Source organism: Lepisma saccharinum, chromosome 18 (assembly GCF_977018435.1).
Source record: "Lepisma saccharinum chromosome 18, izLepSacc3.1, whole genome shotgun sequence".
Lineage (NCBI taxonomy): Eukaryota > Metazoa > Arthropoda > Insecta > Zygentoma > Lepismatidae > Lepisma > Lepisma saccharinum.
Window position 1 is genome coordinate 59,700,107 of NC_139246.1, and position 14,053 is coordinate 59,714,159.

At 39.0% G+C, this 14,053-nt stretch overlaps 1 protein-coding gene across 1 annotated transcript; it reads right to left on the reverse strand.

Annotated features, from left to right (window-relative positions):
• Nucleotides 1-12,465: 12,465 nt before the first annotated feature.
• Nucleotides 12,466-13,803, reverse strand: LOC146002300 (uncharacterized). Its single transcript, XM_083140011.1, has one exon. The coding sequence runs from the start codon at nucleotides 13,801-13,803 to the stop codon at nucleotides 12,466-12,468; it is 1,338 nt and encodes a 445-aa protein (XP_082996137.1).
• Nucleotides 13,804-14,053: the final 250 nt, after the last annotated feature.

Sequence of the window (14,053 nt, forward strand, 5' to 3'; positions counted from 1 at the left end):
TAGGTGACGAGTTCAAGCCCTAAATATGAATATTTCAACCTTAGACGATCTGAATTTCAAAATTATAAACAAAATGCCTACTTACACTAAAGTTCTCATCAAGGCCAAAATAGTTTGTAACTGTGAAACTTCCCCTGAATACAAATTGACATTTTTTTTCCATGTGAGTAAGAATTCAACGTGTGGCATACAGACATAGATGATACCTTTTGAGAAACAATTAACTGTACCCTGTCCCAGCATCTCTGGAGCAAAGCCGCGCATAGCGGAAGAGAAGTGGGGAGAGGGGATCGGGTGGACAGAGCGAATCAGTGCACGCTGCTGGGAAGGCTGGTAACCGAAGTGGCTTTCCTCCCTCCAAGCAATTCCGTTCCTCTCACGTGTTCATCGCTGCTCAGATACTTGTTTTCGTTCACCTGCTCCAGAGATAAGTAGGACAGAGTGTAGTTCGCATACATGTAGCAAGTAAAGAAACTTATCCCAGAATGAAAATTCCACATAGTTTTAAAACGTTTGTTTAAGCAATGAATGACTGGAAACGGATCACACATAATTCCATTGCCAAAATCTAGTGGTCGAAAATTAATTTCAAGCCATATCATATCTATTCATCACATTCCAAGCTATAAGGAACTATTTCGTAGATGTTCATGAAACCGTTATAAAATTACAAATAAAATATTTTCACAAGCTTAGATATACTAATACGAAGAAAGAAATTCAGAGTTAAATTTCAAATGCATGCGTATAAAGTAATTCTAGAAGTACAGAGCTATATCTGAGTATTTAACTTCTTTTTTTCTGATAACGTTTACAATATTGAGGCGACAGAATAATTAGGAACTGTAGCTCCAAGAGAAACAAAGGGCGTAGTGTATTGGTTAGAGTTCATGAAAGCATTACGGTCCGACGTTCGATCATCCATACTAGATGCTCCTTAAAAAAAAACTCCCTTCCATTAAACAAAAGCATGGTAACATTATTTGTAATAGCAGTATATAGTGGCTACATTGTTCTGCATATGGAATTTATAAAAGAAAATAAACAAATAAATGAATTGACACACGTTCAACGGGATATTTTTATATATAAGATCGTGAATTATGATACTCTAACGATAATTGTGTACTGCTTCAAAGACATTGACAAATATTAATGAAATAACTATTTATATGTGTGTCAATTCAGGACATGTTAATTTTACCCCTTTTCCCACTCGAGTTCAAAGCAAGGATACCTCCCCAAATATCGAATGAAAAGTTCTCACCGTGCAATTCTCCATTAAATGTTTTCGCCGAGTCGTACTACTTTCGTTTTCTTTGTTACAAACAATACTTGTTTGCACGTTACATGCAGGAGAGTTACATCTACATTTCACATTGGTCAGCTCCTTGTACTTGGCTTAAGGAGCGAAAGCTTGTAGGGTAGTGGCTACCGTTCAGGATTGTCAATCTGATGGTCGTAGGTTCAAACCCTTCCGGTGGAAGAAACTTTTCGTAAGTTTTAGACATATCCCATTGTGTTCATTGTCCACGCCGTGCGAAACGGAATGATTCAGTTTCGAATTAACTATGGGGAGGGGAAATATTGAATTACAAAATCTCCATTTCAACGAACCGAGAAGTGGAGAAAAATTGAATAATTCTTATAAATATTAAAAATTACGTTCATTTTTTTAGTGGTGTAATAGCAGGTAAAATCAAAGATCTTAAGTGGAAGATTTTATCTTGCTCTGAACTCAGCCAAAAGGCATTTCGCACCGATCTAATATATTCTCCAATACATTTCAAAATGTTATTGAATGTTTCATGTCGATAATTTGACCAATGCATCCATTCTTGACGCTCAGACGATATTTTCTGCAACTACCTCTTCTCTCCAGTCCCTTCTCCTTCTTCTCTCCCCTCTTTCTGTTCTGCTTTTATCTCATATCGCCTTCCCTACTTTTCTCGCATCTTATCTCCATCCCACTCTTCTCCACTCCTCTTATCTCCTTTCCTGTCTTAGATTTCCGACTCCACTGAACTTTTCTATCTTTTTTCGTTCTTCTCTTTTTCTCTCCTTTACTCTACTCTCCACTTCCCTCTTCTCGTCTCCTCCTCTCCTCTCGTCTCGTTTTCCTCCTCTTTTCTCTTCTTTGTTCTTTTTTCCTCATCTCTCCTCGAATCTTTTTTCCATTCTCCTCACTACATCTCCTCTCCTCGTCTATCCTATCTTTCTTCTCTCCTCTACTTTTCCTCTTCTCCTTTCGCTTTTTCTTTCTCCTCTCCCTTGTAACCTTTCGTTTCCTCTCACCTATTTTCCTTACTGTAGGCTCATTAGCGATGAAATACTAGGAAACCTATTTTTTTCTTTCAGAAAAAAATTTGTGATTTGCGATATAATGGTGATATTTTTAATAATTTTATACAATAATACTTGTTTATATTTCTTTCGCGTATTTTATAAATATCTATTATGCATGTGGCAACCCTGAAATTGAGCCTAACTCTACACGCAACCCACCAACGGCTTGCGTAAATTTGGTTGCCTAGTTTAAAATGTCGTTGTCCTAAAACTTTTGAGAGACACTGTACAAATTACCTACACACGTCTCTACACGAGTTTGTTTTCACGTAGGTACGTGTCATACATAAAAAATCTTTGTTCTAACGTGAATCTTGCGGCTGGCATTCCAATCGTCTCACTGACACGTCACACATACACACTACAATAACACAAACAAGTAACTGCAAGTAACCAAGAATAACACTCTTGCGCACAGTACGAAATTAACACGCTCTTGGTTTACATTGCTCGCCACTATATTTACAACTCTGTCTTCATCTAGTCGCGAAGGAACAAAAAACTCGAGCTCGGATATTTCGGATTGCGAGGAAGCTCACGAAAACCATTCACTTTTATCGGTTTCGTCTGCAGTGTAATCCTGATACAGTGTTGCACATTCGAAACCTCCAAACGATTCCCATCGCCACAAAACTCTTTCAAGGATATAAACTTAAGCAGGACGTTACTGATCAAAACCATGATTAAAATGTTTTATTATCTGTGGCTCTTAACATCGTTTCTAAAGTGTATTTATTTGTGTGTATAAGGGCAGAACTTGGATGAATTACAGAAGAACTTTTGCGTGTTATAACACAGGTTAGTGATCGTTTTGCAATATTTATATAAATGTCTGCATATGTCTATAAAAATAACCGGGCATTACAGGCCGCAAATGTCGGCTTCTCCGTCAGCGCCGCCCGCCACGCTTCTCCCGATCTCTCGGCTGTAGATCGAAATGGACGCACGGTATTAGTTGCCATGTAACATTAACATCTAAATGCTATTACATATTTTATTTACATACTTATATTCTTTGAGGTAGCTGACAAAATAAAATAAGAAATAGAGAACAAACACGTCGGGCTAATTTCAGTGCTCAGTATCCTTACAGATTGCGCTTCTTGCAGCTCCTTGCTGGTCCAATTGGATATAGTTCTAAAATCTAATCTATGACAAGAGTGCTACGTTTTAATCCCATGCTGTTATCAGCTCTAGTGAGAGAGGGGAAAGAGAGAGAGAGAGAGATGGAAGGGAGATGCATGCAACAGTCACACAGGGACAGGCATTATTCTTTCATCTCAATGTGCGTATTCGATATTATTCTTAGTATAGAATATCTGAAGTAAAAACGAATTCCTTATTTTTGTTGTTTTAACAAAAACTACCCCTCGAAAATTTTGGGTAGATTTCGCACCCTAGATGTGACCAGCAATGCTATGGCAGTACTGCAGCTAGACGTATAATCATTGAATGGTCCAAAGTAACGGAAAAATTAAATTTACCTGCAGACGCCTCGCCCCGACACAACAATCAGCCATACAGTTGCTTTCAAAGGCTGTCACACGGCATGCAACTTGGTGCTTATTGTTTAGTAGCTACATTCAATTCTCACAAGTATTCTTACAGTAGAATATTCCGAAAATATTCAGTGTTTTCAAATTTCATTTAATTGTCTTATACCAGCACCATCTACGTTTAGAAAGTAATATATTATAAATTAAACGATGTGTATGCAGTTCGAAAAAAGTCCAGACAGGAGTTAATAAAAATGGACTGTCCGGTCTAAATCGAAACATCTGGTATCCTTGCATCGATCTCTATAAAGGTAAAGTTACTTAATATTGCAGTGTGCAGTTCTGGGGCCAGCCTCTCTCTAGAAACAACCCATTCATTTATGCAATGACAAAACCGAAATTCATGCAAAATTTTTAAAAAAAATCGTCAACATTGTTTTCGTAGGTTTTTATAGTTTTACATTAAAATATTTCATAGTTTGAGAGGGGGCATGGACTCCTTAGTCCCCCCCTGATTTGGTTCATTTTACTTTGCCTTTCTGCCATTTTTGGCTAAACGCGAAGATGAGGACGAATGATGATATGATGGCCATGCGAAAGCCCATGCCGGGATTCGAACCTGGGCACTCCAACACGGAGGTCGGCGTACCTATGAAACATAGAAGTTGTTGTTACCATAGGCTTGCGCAGACCCTCTGATTAAGGGGAAGGGGGTGCAAAGCCTTGATGAAAGTTCAGTCGGGAAAGAAAAAACTCATTTTATCACACTTGTTTAGTTTCATTGCATTGATGGGTACATATATAATGCAGCAACATAGAGGCACCATACGGAATAAATAAATTGTCTCTGAAATGTGCCGCGCTTCTTTTCCTCCAAACAATTGTGTTCATGCACTTAAGGCAAAACTGTTTAGCAGCAAAAGTCTGAAGTACAGTAAAAACTGCATATCGCGGAACCTCTATAAGAATGAAACCTGTAAATACGGAAAAAAAAGTTCCCAGAACGGACCGATTTTATACCTGAAAATCAGGGGGTGCTCGTTCGGCAGCGCAGATCGTATGCGCAGTTGTCCGTGGATGCATGACGTCATCATCGAAACGCTCGGAACGGAAAAGGCTGGTTCCTTATACAAATATTGAGATATTTGACAACGAATATCTTCTAAAATATAGTAGCAGGGGAAAAGTTACAACTTTCACTGTTAAGATTCATCCTTTCTAATCAGTTTATCACAAAGTTCATTCAAATGTGTAAAATGGTTTTCAAGAAATCGTGTTACGAAGGAACTCCTGTTTTGTTCTCTCCAGGCTTCCAATGTAAGGGAGTTTTAACTTAAGCGCGTTGGATTTCTTTTTGCTCTATGTTTTGAAATAAGATTATTTTGTTCTTGTCAACTGAAAGCATGCCTAAATGCTATGGAAAGCTGTGAAAACTATTATCAGAAAACTAACGGAATAAATCTAAAATATCACAGCTTGACTGATATAAAAAATGCGGTATTGCCCATTTTTGTGAAAAAGGCATTGTGCGAGATCTAAAAGCAGAACTTTTTAATATTGTATATAAATGTAAAGGTGTAATAAACGTGACTGCTTCCCAGGCACGTATCCAAGGGGGGGTTAGGGGGCTCGAGCCCTCCCAAAAGTTTTCGGTTTACACTAGATAAAATTAGATTTTTTTGTTTCTTGTGGTGTCAAATAAAATAATGTGACGTTAATTTAAGGAGAGAAATAATTATCGAGGCAAGACGGAGAATATTCCATAACCCTATTATTGGTAACAGCTCGTATCCAAGCTGAGAATCAGGGGGCTCAAACCCCCCTTTAGAAAATTTTCAGTTTACGCTAGATAAAATTAGTTTTTGGCTTCTTGAATAATATGGTGATAATTTGAGAGATAATTATCTAAGCAAGACGGGGAATGTTCTATAAGCCTGTTATTGTTAATAAGGCGTATCCAAGGTAGGGATCAGGTGGCTCGGGGCCCCCCGCTCCCCAAGAAATTTTACAGTTTACACTGATAAAATTAGGTTTTTGACTTCTTGAATAATGTGACGATAATTTAAGGAGAGGCATAATTATCGAGACAAGACGGAAAATGTTCTATAACCCTATTATTGTTAATGGCACGTATCCAAGGTGGGGATCAGGGGTTCGAGCCCTCCCCCCTTTAGGAAATTGTTTTGTTTCCACTAGATAAAATTACGTAGGTTTTTGGCTTCTTGAATAATGTGATAATAATTTGAGATATATAATTATCGACGCGAGACGGAGAATGTTCTATAACCCTGTTATTGTTAATAGTGCGTATCCAAGGTGGGCATCAGGTGTCTCGAGTCCCCTGCCCCAGGAAATTTTTCAGTTTACACGAGATAAAATTAGGTTTTTGTCTTCTTCAACAATGCGACGATAATTTAAGGAGATAAATAATTATCGAGGCAAGACGGAGAATGTTATATAACCCTGTTATTGTTTATAGCGCGTATCCAAGGTGAGGATCGTAACTCGTACCCCCCCCCCTCCCCGCACCAGGATCTTTTTTTCAGTTTACACTAGACAAAATTAGGTTGTTGTCTTCTTGAATAATGTGACGATAATTTTAGGAGAGAAATACTTATCAAGGCTAGACGGAGAATGTTCTATAACCCTGCTGTTGATAATATTGCACGTAAACTTTTCTTACGCTTTCGGTGTTGACGTAGCAAACGTAAACTCTATGTAGAGACTTGTCAGCATTTGCAAGCTGCACAACAAAGGTAGCGCCACACGTAGGGCGATTCGGATTCATTGTCATTTTTTAATCTCTGGAAAGCGCAAGGGGGAACGTTCTTGGAAAAGAGAAGGAGTCGAACTACTGGCAATATTTACGAATCGTTTTATCTGCGGAACGTTCTAGAATATAATGAGGATATTAATACGCGGCTTCAATTTCCCGGTTGATCTGTACAACAGAATAGGTGGAGACTTCAGAGGTAAGTATGACAATTCATACAGTCGATTAGTGATCAGTCAGTGTCCATTGGTTGCTTTATAAGGTCTAGTGATTCGAAAATGAAATGGACTAAATACCGTAAAATAACGAAGTCTACTACTAATTCCAGTTCGGTCCCAAAGCAAGAGATATTGACGACAGTGGAACTTCGAGTAGTTCGGGTCGAAAGAAGAAGAGATCGAAGGTCTCTCTCTCTAAAGTGAATATTCGGCAGTATTGGGCTGGGCATTGGAGCAATTTATTAAAAAAGAAATAAGCTGCATAGATCAACTGAAAATCAAAGTTTTGAGTGATGATTTGGTTGTGCCAGGACCAAATTTTGTGTATGCAGTCCGAGAATTTCATGGCATAAAAAAAATACTTTTGTTTAAGGCTACTGGGTTCGACACACACTCAACAGACAATTTTGAACACTTGTGAGTGCTTAGGCCTGAATATGAACAATTTGGTGGGTTTCGGCTTTTATAAGAGCTGCAAACATGGGAGGACAAGACACATTAGTGGTCTTCAGGCTCGAATGAGAGAGAAATATTCGTGAACTGTCTGCGTCCAGTTCCCAGCACACAGTTTGAATCTCGCGTTGTCGAGTGGATTGTGCATTCCGTGCATGTGTAACACCTTCGTATAAACACTTCTGGTACATAGATGTTTTGATGCCTGATGAGAAGAAATGGGCAAACATACATACTGAGATGGTTCCGGCACACAATGTTAATGCATGGAAACAGAGGAGTTGAGTAGTAGAAAATGTCCCGATTTCACGTTCTGATTAAAATGACAGTCTTAAACAGTGGCGACGATTTAGGAGATAGTTCCTCCCCATTCTTTTGCCTCCACACTATCACACTATGGCCTCTTAAGGCTTGTCTCCTTGTCCACCCCCGCCCCCACACACACACACACATTTTGAACCCAATTGCCACCACTGGCCTTAAACATACAATTGTGATACCCCTTTGAAAAATGGTGCTCAGCCTTCCCCCGAAAGAAATCCCTGGATACGTGCCTGCTGCTTCCCGTAAAATATCACTGCACTCTCCAGGTTTCTCTTCTGTCTTTTCTTTGGCGCCGTCAATAGCTTCAACACGTTGTTCTTTTTTTTATATATTTGTCACATATTTGTTTTAATTAGTATTCTGCTCGTTCCGCCACCTGAACGCAGCAGCTAGGGCTCAAAGGGCAGTGCAGTTACACCGGAAGAAGGCTCGGAAATGGCAGGCTTCAGAAGTTAACTCTTCCAAATTAAATGTGCTCTCTCAAAATTTAAATCATAGTTCACAAATAATTTGATTAAAAGTTTTAAAAGTATCTGTTTTATTTAATAGTGTATTAATTGGTGCATTCTTCTCCAGCATAGCTATAGGCAGTGACCACACTACAGGGGGGAGGCAGGAACGCCCCCCTATTCTCGTTCGACAATTTCTCTCTCTCTCTCTCTCTTATCTGCCCCCAGTAAAACGACAAAAATAAATAAATGAATGAATGCTCTTTTAGCCAAAATATGCATTTTTGTGTCGTGTGTAACGGAATAATAAACATGATTGCCCCGGGAAAATATGATTTACCCCTCCATCTTTACTATTGCGCCGTCAGTAGCTACAACATATTTTGCTTTCTATTGTTCCCACATATTTATTTTAATTTTAGTATTGTGAATCATATTCCACTGTGTTACCTCACGTAGCCATCCCCCCCTCACACACACACACGTACGATATCAGTTGTAAGTTTTAGACTAAGCTTGTCAAATGTCCACTTATATCTTTGTATTCTTGAGCCATTTTAAAAAAAAAATCATTTCGCCCCTTCTCCTGGACTATTTCATAGCAATGTTTTCCCACTGGAAGCCCCTTTGCAGATCGAGATCCGGGGCTATAGCCTTCCCAAGCCCCTCCAAATACTCTCTTGGCTTCATGAACGAAAAATATATGTATTTCTACGAAATATTAATTTGACTTGGCAGTTTCTTTTTTCGAACAGGAATAAGTTTTAAATTTTAATAGCTTATAAATTTACACTAGCAATTTTGAGTAAAGGTTTTGCGTAACCCCAAAAGTACATTTAGAGACTGCAAGGTCAACTCTCAACATTTCAGATATATTAATAATTTTCATCACAACGTCTTGTATAATTATTTGTTACTTCAATAATTTCCTCGCAAATGTTTCTCGCATATTAAAACATTTATGCCATTTTCTGTTTATTTCCTTGTAATGCTGACCTCCGTGGCGAAGTGATTAGCACAACGCTTTACGATGCCAAGGGTCCCCAGGTTCGAATCCCAGCACGGGCATGGGTCTACTTTCCTTTCTTCAATTTCATCATATCATCACGCATCCTCATCTTTGCGATTAGCCATATGTGACAGATAAGCGAAGTGAAATAAACTAAGTCTATTAATCAATTATTTTTTAAAATTCTTTAATTCTTCTTTAGCATGCAACGTTTTTGTTAAAATTACATTACAATTTGTAAAATGAGGAAATTGTAAAGGAGAACACGCAACTTTCTTTGTAACGGATCGGTCAGAAAGTTTCAGGAATATGGATTTTCAAAATACATTTTTTCACATGTACTTTGCCCCCTTTTAAAAGTAGCACGTTTTCAATTATGTTACTAATCATTAAAAGGATGCCTCAATACCATCTTGGAGGATGACAATTAATATTTTCCCCCTCCTAAAAGTAATAATATACTTTCGCTCTCTGAATCTCCCATATAAATGCTAGGGGCCGTCTGATTCAGCCGAGCTCACTGCTTCTCCCGTGACGTCACGCGTTCGTGCAAGATCGTCAATCTTCGGATGGCTTTGCCTAATCTCTATGTACCTTGCCTGAAAATGACCTGCTTAAGGCGGAAAACACCATTTAAAGACCAACGAGATGTTTTTATTCTCAGTAAGACAGAAATTTCTTCCTCGCAAGAAAAACAATACAATACTGTAAGTGAAACACGCCTCTGTTGCCACTCACTTATCGGTAACGTTGTCGATATCAAAGAATGCGCTATAATACTCATAGCTCTTACGATTTCGTTTCTTTCTTTCATCTCTTACCCTCTTTCTCCACCTTTCTTTGTCTATTTCTCCTCTGTTCTTTCGTCATCTTTCTATTTTTCTTGTTATCTCTCTTTGTTTCTTTCTTTTTCTTCACTTTTATCTCAATCTTTCTTCACCTATCTTATTCCATCTTTCAATCTTTCTCGCCAGGGTCCAGGGTTCGAATCCTGGCATGGGCATGGATGTTTGTGAGTGTCCATTTTACTTCGCTTTTTGTGCCACTTTTGGCTAATTTACGAAGATGGGGATGAGTGATGATATGATGAAATTGATGAATGTATCGCATTTTTATTCATGTACGTATATGCATTAGTACTCTACATTATAAGTAATGCGAAATGTAAATCTGTTTTTCCAGCAGCGCTCTATACTGTATTTAAAGTCAACCCTGTATAAGAAGGAAAACTGTTAAGATAGAAAATTTTGCTCGGAACCATCATGTTCCGGGATAGACAGGTTTTACTGTATTTAGTAGTTATAACTTCTCTTTCTGGCAATTTACAGTGCATTACAGAAAACAATAAAATTGCGAGCGTAGCGAGCAAGAAAATTTTTAGACAAAAATTTTGGCAAATTGAAAGCAATATTGGTTTAATATGGCACAATAAAACTTCATGCGCCGCCATGGCATTCTTTTACAACTTTTTCATCATTTCGGCGCCCAGGGCCAACTCCTGCCGGTTCCTAGCTATGGCTCTTAACAAGACTGTAAGAAAAGGAGACATTGCAAGCGAAGCGAGCAAGAAAATTTTACGAAATGTATCTTTATTTGTATGAAACTGGATATCGAGGGGGGCAATGCCCCTATGTGCCCCCTGCAGGTGCTCTTGGCCGCCTGGAAGAAATAATGCAAGATAGACGTGAAAACAAATTTCATCTTAGATTCTACTAGTCTTGCTTTCTTTTACCCCAATGTTTGCCCCCTTGCCGCCTAGAATTGATTTCCGTCCAAGTTTGGGGAGGGGGCAATACGAGTACAATATCGTTTAATATCGGTGATAAAATTCCTCTACACTAAATTTCTAGGTGAAAGTATAATAATGTAAAGACATAGATTTCTGGAAGGGGGGCAAGAATGGTCACACCTCCCCTTAGAAATCGAATGTCAACTTAAAAGTATATATTTCACACGTATAATTTGAATTCAATCATAGTAATTTACATTAATGCGATAATTTCAAATTCAAGTTGCCTTTCTTAGGGTGCAACATTATTATCGGCGTAATATGCCCAAAATACTTTGCTTGTCCCTCCGTGGAAAAAAAAAACTGGGGTCGTCTATGATTAGGCAAGTACCACCACTTGCCCCCCCCCCCCCCCCGTGCGCACGCCTATGGTTGTTTCTATATTAAATTTCATAAACCATTTAAGAACGGACACTAATTGCAACGTATCACACATATTTTTTTTTATGATAAAGATAACAGTAAAACAGGACAAATTATTTCTTACAATTTGCAGGCAGCAAAAGATTGTCACCGGTCCCGTCTAGTTGGCTACACTTTTTGACACTAGGTTAGTGCAGGTGTATCCCAGTGTCAGGCTGGTGCAAGGAAATTGTGTTCAACCAAGTATACGCTGTACGCAAGAACAGCGGTGTTGAGTTCAGAAGATTAAACAAATTCTAGTCTGTTGGTTTCATTGCTCACTTTTATTGGTTAGCACGTGCCACGTGACCATACAGTACACTGTACACCTCTCTACGCAAACGATATAAACACCAAATACACTACGTGATTCAAAATCAACGAAGTAGACGATTCGGTGTTGCACTTTGTAACCATCTAGACGGTTCAGTGCAAAGAGAGTCAAAAAAATGCCGTGAACTAGACAGGGTTACAAAGCCACTTCTGGTGATAAATCATTTATCGTCTTTCAGAGCTGCCATATATCAAAATCTACACTGCATGCTCTTAGGAGAATTTTCCTTACACTTTAGTCGCAGTGGTGCCAACTCTTAAGAAACATTGAGTGGGGTCAAACGCTTGAGTTATAAGTTCACAAGAAGTATCATAAATCCTCCCTCCCATGTACCATGATATAATGCACACCAACAATGGATCCTCACTTATTTATTTACATCTGTTATTTACTGATTTCAATAATCAATTTATCACGAATCACGATAAGAAATATAATAATGATTTAATAACAGTTGTCTGTAGATACCTTCCACGTATCAACATGAAAGAAAACTAGCATCTCTGGGTATGACGCCATATTGTCTATCTTACCATAGGGCTGGAACAACGGATATAGCAACAAATTCGCATATGATACAAGTCCTTTAATTCACATGGTATTATATAATAATTAAATACGTTTGCACACTGAAGAAATACAAAAAGGCCCACATCCGATAGGCTAGCTGAAATGTTCTCCCGCTGCCGCGAGCCGACATGCACCATGCCGCTTTGTACGAATATCACGCTCCCAGAATTCCGAGTTCTTGCACGAAGCTCCCAGCGGGAGTAAAATAAAAACAAATGAGGAGCGGAAAGCAATACTATTTACAATCTTAAACATTCTCCCCCCCGTTGGAATGCACAGCATCCAAACTAAATCATGAAAGTTCAATTGATCTTCCCATCTGGAAGAGGTACAATCTTACTGAGAGCCCTTCGGTACACTCCATCCTTGGTGCGAACCACGGCTACACGAACTAAATTGTCTTTCCCTGGAAACACTTCTTCTATAATGCCCATTTTCCAAGATAATGGGGGTAGGTTGTCTTCTTTCAGAAGCACAAGTAGTCCTGGTTGCAGGTTGGGCTGCGTGGTTGTCCACTTCTGACGCTGTTGCATACCATGAAGATAATCTCGGGACCAGTTTCTCCAAATCCTTTGTTGAATCTGTTGAACTCGTTGCCACCTGGAAAGTCTATTTTCCTTGAGATCACTTAAGTCTGGTTGAGGAAAGGAAGTTAGTGGACCACCAATAAGAAAGTGGCCTGGAGTGAGGTAATTAAATTCTTCATGAGAGTCAGGTAAGGATGTAAGAGGTCGAGAGTTTAAGCAAGCTTCGATTTGGCACAAAAGAGTTGACAGCTCTTCGTATGTCAGTACAGCATTCTTGGCGACTCTGCGAAGATGGTACTTCATGGATTTTATGGCGCTTTCCCAGACACCACCGAATGTTGGGCTACGTGGAGGTGAATTTTTCCACTGAAAGTTTTCTTGTGCTGCATACCTTTGAATATCTTCACTGAATTCTTGCGATTGAAATAGCAATTGAAGTTTCTGAAGTTCGTTCTTCGCTCCTTGAAATGTTGTGGCATTATCGCTGATAATGGTGGAACACTTGCCTCGCCTTGCTGTAAAGCGTCGCAATGCTGCTATGAAAGCTTCAGAAGTAAGGTCTGTTACTAGCTCAAGATGTATTGCTCTCGTGGCTAGGCACGTAAAAAGAGCTATGTAGCATTTCTTTGTGATTTTACTCCAGATTGACCCTACTTTGATGACGTATGGTCCGGCATTGTCTATGCCCACATGATTAAATGCCTTGCTAGGTGTAACTCTGATGGATGGGAGCTGCCCCATTAGCTGTTGTGCTGCGGATGCCTTCAAACGATAACAAGTTAAACACTGATGAATGATTTGCTTAATAACTTGTCGTATTCTAGGAATCCAGTACCTTTCTCGAATGGATGAGATTAACAATTGAGGTGCTGCGTGCATCAATCGTTCATGCTCTGATGCAATTAGTAGACGGGCGAAGTGACTTTTTGGATGCAAAATGATTTGATGCTTGCTGCTGAATTCCAAGTTGCTATTTTCTAGCCTACCTCCGACACGAAGAATTCCCTGATTATCCAGAAAGGGGTGTAAGTCCTTGAGGATACTTTTGTTGGATGCTTGCTCTTTGGCAGTGAGATCATTTATCTCTCGATGAAAGAACGAAATTTGTGTCATAACGACACACGTTTGAGTAGCGTCTTCAATGTCAATTGAAGTAAGTGGATCGGATTGTTTGTTACTTGCATTTTTACAATTGCGAATGAATCTTTTACAGAGCGCTACAATCCTTAACAATTTGAAAAATGTAGAAAAATCGTTTATTATTGCCTCTGATTGCAGATGAGACACCAGTGTAGTTACAGGAAGCTTTCGTTGTTCAGGAACATCTTTGTTCTTAAGACTTGTGTCAGATGATGATGATGGC